At 42.8% G+C, this 20,165-nt stretch overlaps 1 protein-coding gene across 2 annotated transcripts in view; it reads left to right on the top strand.

Annotated features, from left to right (window-relative positions):
- Window positions 1-14,277, top strand: part of LOC144762505 (uncharacterized) — a 283,272-nt gene extending 268,995 nt beyond the window's left edge. Inside the window, exon 6 of one of the 2 annotated variants that reach the window (XM_078647727.1) lies at window positions 13,920-14,277. In XM_078647727.1, the coding sequence (XP_078503853.1) occupies window positions 13,920-14,154 (235 nt within the window). In that variant the 3' untranslated portion in view covers window positions 14,155-14,277. The other variant, XM_078647729.1, reaches the window with a different exon arrangement.
- Window positions 14,278-20,165: the final 5,888 nt, after the last annotated feature.

The raw sequence follows: 20,165 nt of genomic DNA, 5'->3' as shown, positions 1-20,165 counted from the left end.
TTCTTTAAGTTGCTAATCTTAATTTGCGTTAATAAGGATGTACATATATAATTGTTCATTAGCTAAAATATTTTTGTTTATTTGATTTATTTATTATTTTATTGATACATGTTTTTAATATGAATATTTGTAAAAGGAATATGTTTTTAATTGTAAAGCAAAGACAGAGCACAGCACAAACAAGTATACAACTGATTATCTGCAGTCAGAAAAGATTATTTAAGGCATAGAACATAGGAGCACTGTATCCAGCAAATGTCAACGTTACGAAGGAGTAAGGCAGACAGTCTCCAGCGATCAATCTCACTGACTGATCGTTGGAGACCGTCTGGAGGAGCTACCGTACTCCTTCGTAACGTTGACAATTGGCGGGACAACTTTGGTCGAGCCTAGCTGCTTCTACTTTTCTTTGAAAAATTGTGCTTAATACTAATACCCGCCGAGCGTTGCCACTGGACTATAACAAGTAAAAGACGACATCAAGTGGGCGCCGCACTAGCTGAGAAGCCTACTAATCCCCACTTGGGGGATTACACAAGTACAACCACTGATGCTGGTCTATCATAGGACGTCACAATAGGGATCTGGACAATTGTTATCCACATCCCACATGGTGAACGATCGTGGCCCTTAATCAAGGACCATTTTATATAGAAGCCTTGAAAAAGTTGCGAATGGCGACGAAACACGTGTCGGCTGTACCATTGCTGTAAAAAAATTGCCAACAGTGGTGAAGATCATTTGCTGATACAGTGCTCCTATGTTCTATGCATTAAATAATCTTTTCTGACTGGAGATAATCAGTTGTATACTTGTTTGTGCTGTGCTCTGTCTATGCTTCATATTGTTCATTTATATGGAGGCTTCTGTATACAGGTATTAGCACTGTAGGTGGCACGGTAGGTGGCACGGTGCTAAGACATAGAGCACGCTTTGATAAAGATTTAAATTAGTTAACCTATCTGCGAACACAACTGAGGTGCTAGCTACAGTTAAAAAACACTGCCATCATTTGCTTGTAGATATATTAAGTGTTTTTAATTGTATTGGTATTATTTAAGTAAGATTCTCATGTAAGAATTTCTTAATATATTTTTGGGAGTTTGTGGGTTTTTTGGGTTGTAGGGAGGGAAGTAAATGTAATTTTTATAAACATTATTTTGTGTTTCTATTTATTTTTTTGTATTTATATTGTACGCATTTGTTGTATAAATTGTGATTTTAAACAAATATTGTTGTTAGGTGTTTTAATCTTTTATTGTTTTTTTTAGAAAATAATTATGAGTTAGAATGACATATGTAATCTTTACGTAGTTCAGCACTTTCCCTACTGCTGCATACATTGTAGAGGGAATAGTAAATGTAACCCCTCCTAAATTCGACAGTAATCAGGATCAGAAGGAAGGCATAAGGTGTAAGGGCAGAAGTAGGTCATATACAGGAGCCGCTCCCAGAGTAAAGTACTTGTCTGCTCAACATCTTTGTCCAGTGGGTGTGACTGACAATCCAAAGAATGTACTCTCTTGATGGCACACACTGTAGACCGGGGCATTAAACTACTGTTGGAATGCGCAAAACGCAAGCCTGTCTGTTGTTCCATGCACATGGCAGAGACCCCATGTTCTTTATTGATCTTTGCACCTTCCCCAGAGACCAGCTGTTCCAACTGAAGGATTTGCATAATCGAAAAGTAAGCTCTCCCTTTCTGCCTCACCTTGTATCCCCCTTCACACATGCCACACTTACTGTCTTTTCACTAGAGCCCTGTATTAGCAGTTCCCAAAATATAATTCCCAAATAACGAAGCCCAAATGTTAAGTACGCAGATCTGCAAATAGCAACTAAGTGAACTAACTGCAGAATGGGCGATTTGCACATGCAGTGTACAACCAAGTATAGCAGGGGCGAACCAGGTGCGAAGCATGAAAGGAGACCCAGAATGCATTGCACCTATCAAGTCGGCAGCTTTCTATGCAATAGTGTCGAGAATCTGCTTTTTTTTAAGTATAACAAATGGAGAATGACGAGGGTGAAGAGAGTATACAGGCAGCATGTACACTGCTGAGCACACTGAGGAGGAAATCTGTGGTAAATATAAGCCGAGCAGGCTGGTAATGTTAGAAATAAAAGATGACATAAACCCTGCTTTAGCTAGGAACACACAAACCCCAACAGGAATTGCAAGGATTTTCAACACAAAATAGTGTGTTTTTACATTGAAATGTTTCATTGGGCATATCATAGCAATAGAGACAATCTTGTAAATTATATTCACCATATTAACAACACATTTCCGCCTCATCAGGATTGACAATATAATTTTTAAAAAACTACCACAAATAAAGCGCCAGCATGTCAATTAACGAAACCAAGCAAGTATGTTTGCCAATATCAACTATGGAAAAATAGCGTGATCGGAGGGAAAAGGTATAGAAGAGGGGAAACAAATCAACATTTAATGGATAAACATGCGTCCTGTGTGAGTGTGTGTGTGTGTGTGTGTTTGCATATGTAAATAACTCCTTCACCTACATACTCTGGAAAGATCACTCTCTGTTGCCCCCTTCAGCTTAACAACAGGGGTCTGTGTCCCTCGTTGTACCATGAAAAAGAAATGCACACACAGAAATACTTACAAATTGTTAAGAAAAAGAGTGGTCAGAAACCCTCCCACTATTCCATTCAAGCGGGAGAGTGTCTTCCCTCCTGATACAAGAACTTGCCTAGCGGCTTCAGGATTAGCCGAAATATGTGTTTTGTCTTCATGACAAACACAGAGTCTTGCCAGGAACCACAAAGAAGCCTCCCTGCCAAGGGAGATCATCTTTTTCTTCATTAGCTGCAGATCTTGTCTGGGCCTCAATGCTGATTGGCTGAGCACATGGAAAATATGGACCTTGGCTTTATTCCCCACGCATTTTTCTTTTTGGACGTGACCTTGTCACCAGCACGTTCCTATGCTTGGATTCTTGTTCCCAAAGTCCTTGTTTATCAAGTGTAAAGCCTTTTTCACTGACAACAGTGCCCCTGTAGTGTCTCCAGGACCATAGACCTCAGGAAGTGCTGCACCTCTGTTTTCAGCATCCGAATCCATTCTTTAATGCTAGAGCTGTGTTCTCCTAAAGTGCTGCTCTAAACTTGAGGTTGGCAGTTGACGCAATCCTCCAATTGCCAATATTGCTGGAGTAAGTCACTGTGTTCCTGTAAAGTGGCCTCAGTCACTATCCCACGCTGGGCCCCCATGTCTCTTACAGTAGCTGATATATGGCCCATGAAATCTTCAACAGAGAGGCATCCTATTTTGAATAGATTGCAAGAAATTGTACAGATCTTTTATAGCACTCTTGATCAATGCTCACCCGTGTGAAGCTTTTCTGTCTCACCCGGCAGTCGTGGCTCCCCTTTATGTATGGCCCTCACAGGCCAAACTTTCAGGTTAAAAAATTACAACTCTGATCTTTGAGCTTTGTATATATCGCTCCCTAGCTATGCCAATCAATTCACAGATCTGCATTGTCTACAAGAGGAGACCTGTTTCATCTGCTCAGTGGTTACCTAATCCTCGACTTCTTTCAAGCTGTCTTTGTCCATTCACCTTCTGGTTACACCATCGTCACCCCTAAAGAATACCCACAAGGCTCGGGTACCCCCAGGATGTGCCAAGGTGTCTCTACGATTCATGACTTGTCCAGTCAGCTCCTTCTGTGCCGCTAACCCTGATCTCTGGGCACCTCTAGCCAGAATCACCATCTTGTCAATCATTCAATCATTCAGGGAATTGTGAAGCGCACTACTCACCCATGAGGTTCTGAAGGCGTGGGGGCGGGGGGTGCAGCTCTGAGCTAGCCAAAAAGCCAGGTCTTGAGGCTCTTCCTGAAGATGTGCAGAGTAGGGGAACGTCTGATGTTGACCGGGAGCTCGTTCCAGGTCTTGGCCGCGATGTAGGAAAAGGCTCTTCCACCCGCTCTAGTTCTGCGGATGCACAGGATTTCTGCTAGGACAAGGTCGGTGGTTCGGAGGTTTTTTTTGGGAACGTGGAAGGAGCCTCTTTCGTTGAGGTATTTGGGTCCGGTGCTGTGGAGAGCTTTGTTGGTGTGGGTGAGTAGCTTGAAGGTTACTCTACTCTCAACGAGTAGCCAGTGGAGGTCTTGCAGGTGTTGGGTGATGTGCTCATGTCGTGAGATGCCGAGGACAAGTCTGATCTGGCGGATCATGGTGAGGGAGGAGTCGAGTATGATGCTGAGGTTCCAGCCATGGTCCGTGGGAGTCGGGGGGGTTGCCAAGGGGGATGGGCCACCAGGTGTTGTCCCAAGCTGAGGGGGTGGGTCCAAGGATGAGGACTTCTATCTTCTCCGAATTGAGCTTCAGACAGCTGCTGTACATCCAGGCTGCGACATCTTTCATTCCTTCGTGAAAGCTGAGTCTGGTGGCTTTGGGGTCCTTCATGAGGGAGAGGGTGAGCTGTGTGTCACCAGCGTATGACACTATGCTGAGTCTATTCTGTCTGACTATGGCAGTGAGGGGGTCCATGTAGATGTTAAAGAGCGTGGGACTGAGCGACGATCCTTGGGGAACTCTGCAGTTGATCTCCGTGGGTTCGGAGAGGAAAGGCGGGAGTCTGATCCTTGGGGTTCTGCCGGCGAGGAAGTAGTAGAGCCAGTTGAAGGCAGTTCCCTGCATGCGTCGTGGGGTCTGGCTGCGAGGGAGTGGTGGAAGACGGTGTCGAAGGCTGCGGAGAGGTCTAGTAATTTGCGGGCTGCGGTGTGGCCCTGGTCGAGGAGCGTGCGGATGTGGCGGCGAGGAGGGTGGTCTTGGTCCTGTGGTTACTGCGGAATCCCGATTGGGAGGAGTCGAGGATGGCGTTTTCTTTGATCAAGTGTGTCAGCTGGGTATTGACAATCGTCTCTGTGACCTTGGCTGCGAAGGGAAGTAGAGAGATGGTTCGATAGTTTTTCAGGTCCGTCGGGTCTGCAGAGGGTTTCTTGAGGAGGCGCATGACTTCTGCACATTTCCAATCATTGGGGAAAGTGCCGGATTCGAAGGTGGCGTTGATGGTGCGTCATAGCTCGGGTGCTATGGCAGCAGCTCTATGGAAGATGTGCCGGGGCAGGGGTCCTTGGGGGCTCCTCAGTGAATGTTCTTCATGGTCGTGGTGATATCCACGGTGGTGACTGGGGTCCAGGCAATGATGGTTGACTGACTATCGTTGCTGGAGGAAAGAGTGGTTTCTGGAGTCTGTTCGCTGAATTTGTCTTCCATCTCTTTGAAAATACGGTCACCGGCAGAATTCAGGGCATGCATGGACCACAGCAAGGGCACTGTCCCCACAGCAAGCTTTCACCCACTGATTGCAAACAGCTCCTCTACTTTCAACAGTAGCCTGCGGCGCTAAGAATGCAATGGAGCATAATTTCATTGTGGCTGCTCCAGAGCCCACTGTGCCCTGTGGTCTCCAATGGTGTATTTATATCATATTGCATTATTTCCAAAAGTCATTCTATGTCTAAATGGAACACACCTACTAATATCTTTACCATCAGCCACCTAGCCGCTCTTCCTCAATGAAAAAAGCCAGAGTTGCTGTACATAGGGGTGGTGTGAAAATCAGAAAGCCTGATTCCAAAATCTCGTTGTACAGTATTCTGGTACTATCTATGATTCTTTTATGTTCCGCCACTGTGAGCTGCATGATTGGTTGGTGAGAGGAGAGCTTGAAAATGGGTACCTCTTATGTATGATTTAAGTAGTATCTATGAACATAGTACATCTCCATCCCTCATATGTCTGATGGCATGACAAGTTTTGCAGGTGATCGTGCCTACTCCATCAGACAACAGATCATGACACCATAGCTGCATCCCTGAACCGCAAGGGAAATGGGGTACAATGTAACACACAAGGAAACAAGCTCCAGGCTGGAGCGTATGTTTAGGGTCCTGAATGACAGATATAGTGCCTACACAAAAGGGTGAGCCTTCAGCATATGCCTGAGCACTGCTGCATTATCATATTCAACATAGCAACCTAGCGACATGGAGAGGACTCCCCATAGACCCAGACAATGAAGACTCACTTGATGAAGATCCCCAGACCCTCAACAAGCACCCACAGGTCAGGTTGCTGCAAGCCCTGCTGAAGGAGAGGAGCATGGGACTCATGTAAAACCAACCATTTCTAGCATCATGCACACAGAAGATATCTACACAGCATCAAGTACTAACATATTTTTTGTTTTGTCACAGGTTGTTAAATACATAATAATGTCTGCTAGGCTTGGATTGTACTCATTTTCCTGATACAATACATTATCAAATCAAACAATTTTGAAGGGTTTTGATGTTAGTAGTATACAATATTATGTCTCCTTCTCCCTACTGTGGCCCTGTCAGAGGCATTAACTCCACCAGACCCTTCTCCTTCTGTCAGCAGGTTTGTGTGAGCACTGCCCCCACCACCCCTTTCTCCCTCTGTTGAGCAAATTTGTGTGAGCTGGATGGAAGATGTTTCTGCCACTGACATGCTACTTAGGCTGGAGGTCTTCTCACTTTCTGTTGGCTCTGCATGCTCTGTTATTCTAACCTGAGCCGTATGTAGCACCTCAAGTGCACGTGTGACCAGTTCCAACCTCCATGCCACATCAATTTTGAAGTGGCCCATTTCCACCTAGAGGAACACTCAAGTGGAACAAAACTTCAACTGCACTTACCAGCCAGTCAACAGACCTCCCACAGGGCTCTAAATGTCTCTGCCTGTGGGTCAGAGATTCCACATTCAGAGAGGCACATAAGACTGCAAGTGCCTCTGTCAGCTCCTGCATGGCTTTCTGCCCTTCAGTCACTGTTTTAAATCCCTCCTTTATGATATTCCTTTAGCCTAGTACTCTTTTCCCCATGAACCGTAGTGACTTCATCTGTCTGTGTTGGACCGCTGCCATGGAACCTTCTAAGACTTGGAAATGAGTCAATATTAGAGGTGTAGAGTGGTCCAACATTTCATGTAGCTTGCATGCCACTCTTTTTGTGAAGGTGCTGGTCTCTCCCGTCTCAGCTACATTGTCCTAGTTAATCAATGCATCCTCAATCCTTTTGCTTTGTCATTTCTTCTGTGGGGAAAATAACTCTAGGTTCAGAATATCTATTACGTTTTTGGTTGCAGAGACAGGTACAATGGTGGGATTGTGTGGTTGATGTATTTTTCTTGAAATGCACGATGCCTACACATACACAATAATACCTACTAGACCCACTAGTCCAATTCATCTTACATATGTGAAATCATGCTACAACTTCCATAATGCACTTCACCTATTTCTTCTATAGCTGGACCTGATTATGTTATTACAGTGTGGTGTGTGGGCAGGATGAGTAAGGCAAGACTTTATACTATTTGTGGCCTTGCTGTGGGAACAGAATTTGTTGCAAGTGGGTTCCACCCATTTAGTTTGCCCAGATCTATTGCTTTTTAATCCCCCGGTTTTTGGACCTTTATTGTGGATGAGTTCACTGTCTGAGTCTCTCTCCTAGTAAGTCCATTGTGAATTAGACTGTGCGTGTTTACTGCCAGTGTCTGCCTTTTAATACAATGCTGCTACTATGGTAAGGGGCACTGGGCTGGTTACTCATGAACACATATGCACACATTCGAAGGCTGCAAGTAAAAGACTACAGTGGTAAGATACCTGGGAGCTGCACACAGGTAATCTGTCGGTGGCAGTTCTAAACTGCACATTTATCTGTCAAAATACCCTTTTGACAGGCTTAAACCTTTCTTTTAAATATGAACTCACCCATATGTTTGCCTTATTGCATGTAAAGGCAGGGTGCAGATATTTAAAAGTAGAGCATGTAAAAATGAATATGTTCTTACAGTGAAACATTCCCAAAAACGATTTTCACTGCAGCAAGGCTGGCTGCTGCCATCGGGAATCATTGGGCAACATTGGTATATTTACTAAATGTTAAATTCAGATTGGCAGGAACTTGAAGAATACTTACTCTCTTTTGAATTGTAATGTAAAATCCTCTTTAATTGTGAAGTTGAATATTAAATTGTTATTTTAGAAATGCCACGTTTAGAAACATGGCAGTTTTGTGCCTTAAGTTTGTGGTAGCTTACAGCTGCCTGGGCTGGTGATGGCAATCCTTCTGTAAAGTGTGTATTGTAGCCAGACAGTGGGCAAAAGAGCCACAGTGTAGAGGGAATAGGTCTTCCTGACAAGATACCTGCAGGAGGAGTTGGATCCTGACCTGATTGCACTTCAAAGAGTCTTCGTTCAGCACACAAAAATAGACCTAACATCAACCTTATGTGTCACCCAGCCAGGCTGAAACCAAACCCAGGAAAGGGGGAAGGCTAGACAAAGGGGAACCCCCGCACCCACAAACTCGGCATAAAAGTGGCACCTCAGAACATGAAAGAGAGCAAGACTTTGGACCTAGACTCCAACAGATGCAACAACATGGACAGGTGAAAGGACAAGCCCCCTAATGCCCTAATGGACTGACCCAGGAATAGTGGGTCTCTCCAAAGGCCAGTGCTGCTGGCTCCCTTGCACCCCTTGAGGACCAGTTGGGCAAAGACTTTGACGCGACTGCCCTCAGATGCCCTGCAAGACAGCAGGAGGCCATGGGGTCTGTTGAAGGTAAACAAAGGAGAAGGCTGGCACAGGGACCCCGTGAAATTAGCTCCCTGTACAGCATGCCATTTTGTAGCTAGGAGGTCTGCTGTGAATGCTTGTGGTGGCTGACTAGAGCTCATCACCAGCAGTAAAAGAAGCCAAGGTTCATTGAAATGGGCCCAGCGGGGCCCGAGTTATGACCATGCAAAGATTTTGAGCTTTAACCCGAGCTCGAAAACGGAGCGCGTGGGGCAGCGCCACACTTTTAGATAGTGAAAGGACTTCTAGGGGCCTATTCCACGGCTGCATGTTATGTGGCCTGAAGTGGTTTAAAAAAGGCACAAACGTATGTAATGCTGTTTGAAAATGCTTTATTGACCAAATATTGCTGACAATGATTTTTGATAGACATTGTGATGCTTTATTGACAATCATTTAGTGAGTGTTATCACTGCGTGGCAGAAATTTGTGATTACGAGCCCACAACACCTCCCTTGAGGAGGCCTTGGACTGCTCTGCTTCCCAATCCCTGAGAGAATTAAGAGCTATAATTGGGGACTTTGTTCCCAGTAAGTGGAAATTGTGGACCTATTATTTGCACAGGCCTCTCGATTTTTTACAGAATTCTACTTACAAGCAGGTAGGTGTGGGGAGAATGTTCTTCAAGTGTGTCCATTTGGCTAACTCCTGTGAGGCCTTCTGGTAGAATGGTAGATTCCACAAGCTCCTCAGTGAGTGTTGGTGGATTTGCAGCAGATGGTCCTCCTCCTCTGTCAGCCTCTTCTCTGAGCATTGTCACTAACTTCACCACCCCTGAAAAAAGAGATTTCCTTTCTGTGTTCTTCCGTTTAAACTAAACCATTTGGCAAATGACAAAAACACTCAATTGTTCTAAACACGACATGGTAGAAGGGTATAAAATACTGAGAATTCTACAAATTCCTCATTTCTCACAATTTTATTTTTTGAAATTCAGAATGAAATTTCAATACACAAGTTAAAAACAATATAAAAACAAGATTTACACAATTTCCCAAGTTAGACGTGAGTTCTTAGTCTATACAAATTACATACTAATCTATGAGTTTATGTTGACAGGTATTGCATACATCAATCACACTACAAGCAATTCAATTTCATAAAATAAAAAGTAAAAATAAAACGTTTGAAGTCCTTATGTCGACGCGTTTCGGTGCTTTAGGTTTGGATCGAAAACACCTTCCTCAGGACTAGACTTTTGTTTAAAACCAGGTATTTTCTTTGCTAAAAAGGAGAATACATACAATTAGACTCTGATTTCAAGTGAGAAAATTTCCTACTCTAACATGTCGTGTATTTACCAAAACCATTACATCTATACTTTTGCCAAAGTCTCTAGCTTACTTGTTATTGAGTATTCTTCATTATCTTTTCAGAATACTGGACCTTCTTCTTAACTTTTCTAGTCCTTTAATGAGTACATCATATTTATGACTCAATCGTATAGCCTGTTTGTGATTAAGTAGATAAATTTAATCAATCAAATTGTTTTTTTTATTTAATAAAAATACTCCCTAAAGAGTTATTTAATTTCCTATGTTCAGAACTAGATTTCTTGAACTTACTTTCCAGTGGGTACTGCTTTCATATCTTCTGCAGCTTGCTCAACCTTAGTGGTGTGGGGTTAGTGTAATCAAAACCAATATATACTCGTGGAGTCACCTCTGAGATCTAGGGATTTAAATTGGAATAACATGGTGTAAGGACCCTAGGTACTCTATTCATAAGGTCCTGTCTCTTCATGCGTTTTTCTTTTTTCTTTTGCACTTACATGGGGACTTTCCATTCGTCTCGTGCTTACAAGATTCTGACTCGTTTTATAATATTTAGAAGGTCTACGGGGACTCTTTATTCCTCTCCCTCGTCACCCAAGTCGTTTCTGTTACAGGTTTTAGCGGAGACCCTCCTGTTGATGCAAAGAGAGGGGGGGATTTCTTAATGTTCATACTATTTGCATCACGTACACTGAAAGACATTTCCTTTGCTTAACTCTTTAGCTATATTCAAGCGTTCTGTTTAAGGTTGGGTGACGAGGGAGAGGAATAAAGGGTCCCCATAGACCTTCTAAATATTATAAAACGAGTCAGAATCTTGTAAGCACGAGACGAATGGAAAGTCTCCATGTAAGTGCAAAAGAAAAAAGAAAAACGCATGAAGAGACAGGACCTTATGAATAGAGTGCCTAGGGTCCTTACACCATGTTATTCCAATTTAAATCCCTAGATCTCAGAGTTGACTCCACGAGGATAAATTGGTTTTGATTACACTAACCCCACACCACTAAGGTTGAGCAAGCTGCAGAAGATATGAAAGCAGTACCCACTGGAAAGTAAGTTCAAGAAATCTAGTTCTGAACATAAGAAATTAAATAACTCTTTTGGGAGTATTTTTATTAAATAAAAAAAACAATTTGACTGATTAAATTTATCTACTTAATCACAAACAGGCTATACGATTGAGTCATAAGTATGATGTAATCATTAAAGGACTAGAAAAGTTAAGAAGAAGGTCCAGTATTCTGAAAAGATAATGAAGAATACTCAATAACAAGTAAGCTTGAGACTTTGGCAAAAGTATAGGTGTAATGGTTTTGGTAAATACACAACATGTTAGAGTAGGACATTTTCTCACTTGAAATCAGAGTCTAATTGTATGTATTCTCCTTTTTAGCAAAGAAAATACCTGGTTTTAAACAAAAGTCTAGTCCTGAGGAAGGTGTTTTCGATCCAAACCTAAAGCACCGAAACGCGTCGACATAAGGACTTCAAACGTTTTATTTTTACTTTTTATTTTATGCAATTGAATTGCTTGTAGTGTGATTGGTGTATGCAATACCTGTCAACATAAACTCATAGATTAGTATGTAATTTGTATAGAATAAGAACTCACGTCTAACTTGGGAAATTGTGTAAATCTTGTTTTTATATTGTTTTTAACTTGTGTATTGAAATTTAATTCTGAATTTCAAAAAATAAAATTGTGAGAAATGAGGAATTTGTAGAATTCTCAGTATTTTATACCCTTCTACCATGTCGTGTTTAGAACAATTGAGTGTTTTTGTCATTTGCCAAATGGTTTAGTTTAAACGGAAGAACACAGAAAGGAAATCTCTTTTTTCAGACTACATATACCCAGTCCTTTCTGGTTTATCTGGGAAACTCTCTTCTTTTGGAAGTTAGACTAACTTCACCACACCATCCCATCCTACTCTTCTGTAAGCTCTAGTTGGTTATTCCAACAGCCTTTTCTTGAATCCCCTGCTACATTTTCTTTTTAGTCGGCTCTGACACAGATAGGAGTTGCTTCCCAAAAAAGTGGACATTGTGCGGCACACATTCCAGGATGTCCAGCTCACATGAAAAAACCTTTAGTTAACATTTCTATCATATCCTCTTTTTCAAATTCCTGTTGCCATTTTTATCTTTCCTCTCACTGCTTCCGGAAGACTTCTCTCACACCTTTCTAGGCCAACAAAGTGTTTCATGGGCAGTATGTACTAGTTGTGATGTTATTAGTCACGTTAATGTGACAGTCACATTTTGCATATAGGGATTTTGCCACTGTTATCTATGCGCAATTTGGAAATCATCTGTTTGCAAATGTGATTCCTAATAGCTATCTGATATTATGGTAGTTTAGAACATATCATGTTGTTTTTCACAAATTGAGATTATTTATTTTCTGCAATTTCTGATTAACAATTTTGCATGGTTGTACATTGAACTAATAATCAGCTAAAACAATGTGGACCTTCTTTGCCACAGTGACTCGGTTGGTGACTCTTTCTGTCCATATTATCATGTGTGGGTACCACCAAACTATATATTCACTCAGATAGAGCACAATGTTAAAGATGTGGAAGGGCTTACTGGTAAATCCAAGAAGGATGACAGCGTCACTGACATCCATCTTCCTATTTTTAGCATGGCAAATCTCCTCGTTAAAATGACCCTTTCTCTAAGGTGAACATTTAAATGCTACCTTGCTTTTTGTCTCCCCCGGCTTCTGATTTAGCCCAAGGGCCTCTCCGGTATATTTAACTGATCCTTTAACTCTTCAAGTATCAAACATCTTGCCCCTGGATGATAGCAACATTTGGGCTGAAGGCACAAGTCTCTTGGATGTCAAAAATCTCCTGGATGCCTGATCTTCAGTTAATCTTAAAAAGTAGTATTGGGTCCCTACCATCTGGTTAGCCACAGTATCACAGATCCTCTGGAATTATCCATTTTGACTCCTTTTGCCTGATTTTTTGTTTTTGATCACACAGTTTTTGGACCTTTACAGGTAATTGCACTGATCCTGTTTACTGCAAGTGTCCATCTTTCAAGATAAGGGTGCTGCAGCAGAGTTAGGGGAATGGGCTCTGGGCTGATTACACATGATTATGTTTACACACACATGTGCACGTGTGTATGGGCTGGATGTGAGAGACTACCGTTGTGCACAGCCTGGTAACAGTTTTAAACTACAAATTCGATCTGTCAAAATAGCTCCTTTTGACAGGCCCAAACCTTCCTCTCAAATATTAATAAGTCACCACTAAGTAGGCCTTATTGCACATAAAGGCAGGATGCATGGTATTTAAAGGTATGACTTGTAACAGTTGTTATTGCTGTTACCTGCACGGACCGTGGCTGTTGAGCAGGTAAAAAGTGGTGGAAAACATTGCATTTGTTTGCTGGGCAACTGTTAATTTCTTGTCAATTAAGATCCTCAGATTTAATGTACTAACTATACCAGAATGCTTTGTTTATGTTGAACACATTTGAGGATAATCATGTGTTATAAATACTCACCTGCTGGGTTTATTTTTGCAGACAGTACCCGTGATCAAGGTGATTCCACCGAAACGCGTTGGGGAGGCACACAGTGTTCTGTGCATTTGCACTAATAAATTGATGGAATCCTTGTTTAGAGTCCATTCTTTCTCCGAGTGTGGGAGTATGGAGATTGTGAACAATATTGGTGGTTTGTCCAAAGCCGAACAGGAATGCACCACTCCATGAAACGAGCCACCTAACCGCCTGTGAAGATTGTGGGCGGCAGTCACTCTAGCAGATTTATGCACTTATGGGGGCACTTCCAGCTTTTGGGAAGGCTGGAATTATGGGCGAACAGGCGAATTTCATTATGTGAACATTGTGACCTATGGAAGATTAAGTGAACTAAGTATACTAAGAATGCTTTGTTTATAATGAACTCATTTGAGGATAAACATGTGTTATAACTACTAACCTGCTTTTTTTTTTTTTACTGACAGCACCCGTGATCAAGGTGATTCCATGGGAAAGCATTGGGGAGGTACGCAGTGTTCCGTGCTCTTGCACGAATACATTTATGGCATTCTTGTTTGGAGTGCGATCTTTCTTCGAGAGTGGGAGTATGGAGATTGTGAACAATATTGGTGGCTTGCCCAAAGCCGAACAGGAACTGCACCACTCCATGAGTCCTGCCGCCTAACCGCCTGTGAAGACTGTGGGCGGCGGTCGCTCTAGCACATTTACGCACTTATGTGAGCCAAAGTTTTTTATCGGTTTCCCTGATGTTATTATATCTTAATAAAGTTTTCAACCACTTATTCAAAAAAGATAAATGTTCAATAAAATCCAATTTCAGTCCGTAGTTTTTATTTTCGTATTCTTCAATTTCCCAACGAAGACTTGTTTATAGCACAGGTCCAAGTTCACTTAGTACAGCCGATACCACAGTCAAAAACAGCCAACACGTCTGTTTCGTCATGGGAACATTTTTCCAAAGGACTGCATCAGGGCTGTAAATAGATGGATATACATAACTAGTTTCCATTCTTTAACATTTCTCAATATGAGGTTAAGCCTAACCTCCACCATGAGAAAGGAAAAGAGAAAGAGGGAACGGAAATCAAGAATATATAAAAAAGCAACAAAGTTGTGTGTAATAAGGCCCAACCACCAATCAATCCAAGAACAATCTAAAGTTATTTAAAATTATTTTTTCTCTCACAAGCCAATGACTTTATCTGCTCAAAATTAAAATCAAGCTCAGAACCAGTTGAGCAACTGTGCAGTGCAGCGTGAGCCATAAGGTCACCAAAAAAGACAACCCAACACTACTAAATATATCTTGCTCACCTCAAAACAGCTTATAGTATGCTCCTTTCTACTTCTCAATAGAGATGGGAGCCCTTTCAGTTTTTGGGAAGGCTGGTGTTATGGGCTAACAGGCAAATTTTATTATGGGAACATTGCGATCTATGGAACATTTAATGAACTAACTATATCAGAATGCTTTGCTCATAATGAACTCATTTGAGAATAATCATGTGTTATAAATGTTCACCTGCTGGTTTTATTTTTTCTGACAGTATCCGTGATCAAGGTGATTCTACTAAAATGCATTGGGGAGGCACACAGTGTTCCATGCACTTGCACTAATAAATTGATGGCATTCTTGTTTGGAGTGCGTTCTTTCTCCGAGTTTGGGAGTATGGAGATTGTGAACAATATTGGCGCTTGGCCACAGCCGAACAGGAATTGCACCACTCTATGAAAGGAGCCTCCTAACCGCCTGTGAAGATTGTGGGCGGCGGTCACTCTAGCAGATTTACACACGTATTGGGGCCCTTTCAGCTTTTGGAAAGGATGGAATTATGGGCGAACAGGCACATTTCATCATGGGAACATTGTGATCTATGGAAGATTAAGTGAACTAAGTATACCAGAATGCTTTGCTTATAATGAACTAATTTGAGGATTATCGTGTTATAAATTCTCACCTGATGGTTTTTTTTTTTGCTGACAGTACCCGTGATCAAGGTGATTTGACCGAAACACGTTGGGGAGGCATGCAGTGTTGCGCTGCACTAATAAATTAATGAAAGCCTTGTTCTTATCTGAGAATGGGAGTATGGAGATTGCGTGAATATATAAATATATAAATATATATACATATATATATATATATATCTACCACAAAGAATCCGGTCAGGGTAGAGGCTGTCACAGCGGCGGTCTGTGGTCAGGGTACCGGAAACTCTTTTACATTTCGCTCCAATACCTTCTAAATACTAGAAGTATTACAGAAGAAATGGTTTTTGTTGCAGCAGAGATTTATTCAGGCTGCACAGCAGTGTCTGTGATACTTCCAGGATTTAGAAGGTATTGGAGCAAAATATATATATATATATATATATATATATATATATATATATATATTTTTTTTTTTTCTTCCCAGAAGGCACACAACAGCTCCCTCATTCCTCAGTGATACGATATTAGATCGTCAGCCCTACGCGTTTCGAGGCCCTCCGCCTCTCTTCAGGGGCTTGCTTCTCCGTTCTGGCGTTCACGATATCTCTGTGATGCACGCATTTTAATTGACAACGTTAGTACGTAACAATTTACATTTGCATGCTGGGTTCTGTAGTCCTTTAGAGATTTAGTTAAATACCCATAGTGGGCTCCTTGCGCCAGACATAATTAAAAGCAGTTTTTGTTCTTAAGTCGTTCACCGGGACACTTTCCTTTAGTAGTTAAGGTTTGCTGTTGCCATACGGTCGGGCATGGTTCCCAGCCTTGGCTCCTTTATTGAAAAGATGGTGCTCCTCTGCACGGCTGGACAGTCGTGTGTTATTTGCAAGGTAGTGGAGTGTGCAGGGGAGGTGAGAAAGGGAGGATAGGGGAAGAGACAATATGGAGAGACGAAAAGAGATCTGTCTAAGGACCGACAGGGTAAGGTGAAGACCAAGGAGCAAATCCACGGCCCATCGCACCTATAGATAGCCCTGGGGACCGCCACCTCCCTGGGGCTTTTTTTTAAATAAAGTTGCATTGGGGGGGCTTGCAGCCCTGGGGATCACCACCTCCCCTGGACTTTAATCATTAAATGAGGGGGCCACGTGGCTCACCACAGATCCAGAGACCTGGGGCTTTCATAAAATAGCATGGGGGCTCTTGCCCCCCCATGCAGCTCCGGGAACTGCCACCTCCCAAAGGGCTATGTTTTTAAGTGTGGGGGCCAAGCAGCCCCCCGTAACCCCAGGGACCCCCCTCTCCCTATGGCTATCTGTAAAAATATAAGTGTGGGGGGGGGGCTCGAGCCACCACCTCCCCAGAGTACACATTATTAAAATACGGTTGTATGTTGTGGGCCCCCGGCCCCAGGGACCACCACCTCACCAGGCCTACTCACAAGATGGAAAAGGGGGCAATCTGCCGCCCCTCCAGGAGCCCTCCAGGGCCCTGGGGACCGCTACCCCCCAGGGCCGGCTCCAGCAATGTCCCTGGATGCCCACCCCCGGGACATTGCAGTTTACTATGGCATTGCGGAGCACTGCTCCAGCCATGCCATAGCAAACTTCTGCTTCACTTCATGGAAGCGAGAGCAGGAAAACTGCTCTTGCTTTCATGAAGTGCAGCAGAATTGCTTTTGGGAAAATGGAGCTGCATGTGAGCAGCAGCTCCCTTTGTCCAAAAGTAATGCCGGCTCCCATAGGAGGCGGGGAGCCGGTAGGGACTGCGGGGGCATTGGTGCTCCCTTGTGGTCCCCAACGAATTGGCAATGCCCCGGGGGATGGGATCCCCAGGGCCTAAATCGGCCTGGGTCGGGGGGCCGCACGGACACACTCCCCTTAAAAAAAAAGAAAAAAAAGGCCTAGCCCCAGGGAATGGTGGCCCCGGGGACTGAAATCGGTCTTGGGAGGGGAGCCACGTGCCCCCCTTCCCGTTTTATTTAAAAAAAGAAATTTAACTGGGTCAGGCCCTGGGGGAAGGGGACCCCATCATGAGCAGGAAAAAATACGTACACCTTCTTGTACACAAATTTACAGACAGACACAAGCATGCACAAACTTGGTGAGACTTACAACAGTGATATATCTAACTATAGTTAGGATTGCTGTTTTACATTTAGTAGGCCTCCCATTCTGAGCAGTCAATGAATAGTGAACCTTCAAGATAAAAGTGAGGTTTAAGATATATTTGGAGAAGGATTAGTGATTAGGCTACTTTTTAAGAGTCTGTGTAAAGGTCCAGTCGAAGTTGGCCTCTTTCTGCACCTCTGTTGCTTTTTTCTGCACTTCTCTTGCTTCTTTCTGCATCTTTCTTCCTCTTTCTGCACTTTTCTTGCCTCTTTCTGTATTTCTCTTGCTTTTTCCTGCACCTTTCTTCCTCTTTCTGCACCTCTCTTGCCTCTTTCCGCACTTCTCTTGCTTCTTTCTGCTCCTTTCTTCCTCTTTCAGCACGTTTTACCTATATAGGCATAGTTAGAAATTAGCATTTATAAAAACTTAGAAACTCATTGGAAAAAACACAGGTTTCAGGGACGTTATAGTTAGAAATTAGCATTTAAAAAACCTTTGAAATTCACTGAAAAAAACACTTTTCAGGGACTTTATACTTAGAAATTAGTATATAAAAAGCCTTAGAAATTCACTGAAAAATCAGAGGTTTGAGGAATGCTGTAGTTAATAATTAGCATTTAAAAGACCATAGAAATTCAATCAAAAAACAGAGGTTTCAGGGACATTATAGTTAGGAATTTACATTTTAAAAAACCTTAGAAATTCATAGGAAAAAACAAAGGTTACAGGGACGTTATAGTTAGGGAGATATTTCACTTGTATAAAACCAGAGAAATTCAGCTGTTATAGTTAGCTGAGCTAACTATAACTCTCGCTCCGCGATGCTCTGCTGATGACATCACATATTACATCACTTGTATCATGCATCGGCTTTACAAAGCAAGCATGGCCATCATTAATCTGGAGTAATTAAAGGCAGTGGAATTCACTGTTTTCCGTTACTCTGCCTGCCATAATCTACATTACTGCTAAATTTCACATACATCCAAATGCCATTCCACTGTACGCCATAAGCCTATAATCGACACCAATCTATGGTATTCCAGTATACTCCACTCCAGTGTATACCGCTCCCCTCTACGCTACTCCACTCAGTGCCACTCCACTGTACAGCACTCCACTATACGCTATTCCATTCAACGTCAGTCTACTCTATGCCTCTACACCGTATGAAGCTCCACTCTATGCTATTGTACTGTACGCAACTCCTCTGTACTCTACTACACCCTACGCTCTTACTCTGTACACACCACCATTCAATGCCACTTTAGTATATGCCACACCATTGTAGGCCACTCCAATGGATGCCTCTCCACTATACGATATTCTTCTCTAGGCCATTCCACTGTATGCCAATCCACAGTACTGTATTCCACTGTATGACACTCCACTGTTGGCTACTACACTCTATGCCACTTTACTCTACACTATTCCATTGGACACCACTTCAATGTATGTCACTCCACTGTATGTTATTACACTCTACCCCACTCCATTGTACGCCACTCCATTCTACACCACTCCACTGTACGCTACTCTACTATACACAATTACACTCTACGCCATTCCACTGTACAACAGTCCATTCTACGCTACTCAACACTATGCTATTACACTGTACAGAACTCCACTCTATGCTATTACACTGTACACACCTCCAGTCTATGACACTTTAGTGTATGCCACTGTACTGTATGCCACTCCACTATGTGCTATTCCACTATACGCCATTCCACGGTACATCACTCCCCTCTATGCTATTCCACCGTATGCCACGCCACTGTACAACATTCCACTGTATGTTAACCCAATGTATACCCTACAATGTATGCTACACCATTGTATGCCACTCCAGTTCATGCCACTCTACATCACTTGATTCTTTGCTATTCCATTGGATGCCACTCTACTGTACACCCATCCACTGTATACTGTTATCTTTACCCCTCCTCACTGTAAGCCGCTACAGGCTACACCTCTCCACCACTCCACTGTACGCTATTCCACTCTACACCACTCCACTGTACACTATTCCACTATATGCCAATCAAATCTAGAACACTCCTGTGTATGCTATTTCAATGTATGCCACTACACTGTACGCTACTCCACACTATGCCACTCCACTGTATGCCACTCCTCTCCATGCCACACCATTCAACCATATTCCATTGGATGCCCCTCCACTGTACGCCACTCTGCTCTATGCTAGTACACTCTGCCCCATTCCAGTGCATGTCACGCCAATTTTTACCACTCCATCCTCCGCTAGCTATTTGAATGTCACGCCAATGTATGCTACTTCACTCTACCTCACTCCATGGACGCCACTCAAGTGTACACCAATCCCTGTATGCTATTTCTACCTATGCTATTCCACTCTATGCCATTCGTCTGTACTCCACTCTACACTATTTCACTGTATGCCACTCCAGTGTAAGCTATTGAACTGTACGCAAGATCAGTCTTCACCACTCTACAGTAGGGTATTCCATTCTACCCTACTCCACAGTATGCCACTCTATTCTAAACTATTCCATTAGACGTCTCTGCACTGTATGCCACTCCAATGTATGCTATTGTAATTTACCCCACTCCACTGTACGCCACTCCAGTGTACACCACTCCACTGTACGTTACTCCACTGTATGCTACTACACTATACAC

This window comes from Lissotriton helveticus, chromosome 6, assembly GCF_964261635.1.
Source record: "Lissotriton helveticus chromosome 6, aLisHel1.1, whole genome shotgun sequence".
Lineage (NCBI taxonomy): Eukaryota > Metazoa > Chordata > Amphibia > Caudata > Salamandridae > Lissotriton > Lissotriton helveticus.
The sequence above is the reverse complement of the archived record's forward strand: the minus strand, read 5'-3'. Positions and strand labels throughout refer to the sequence as shown.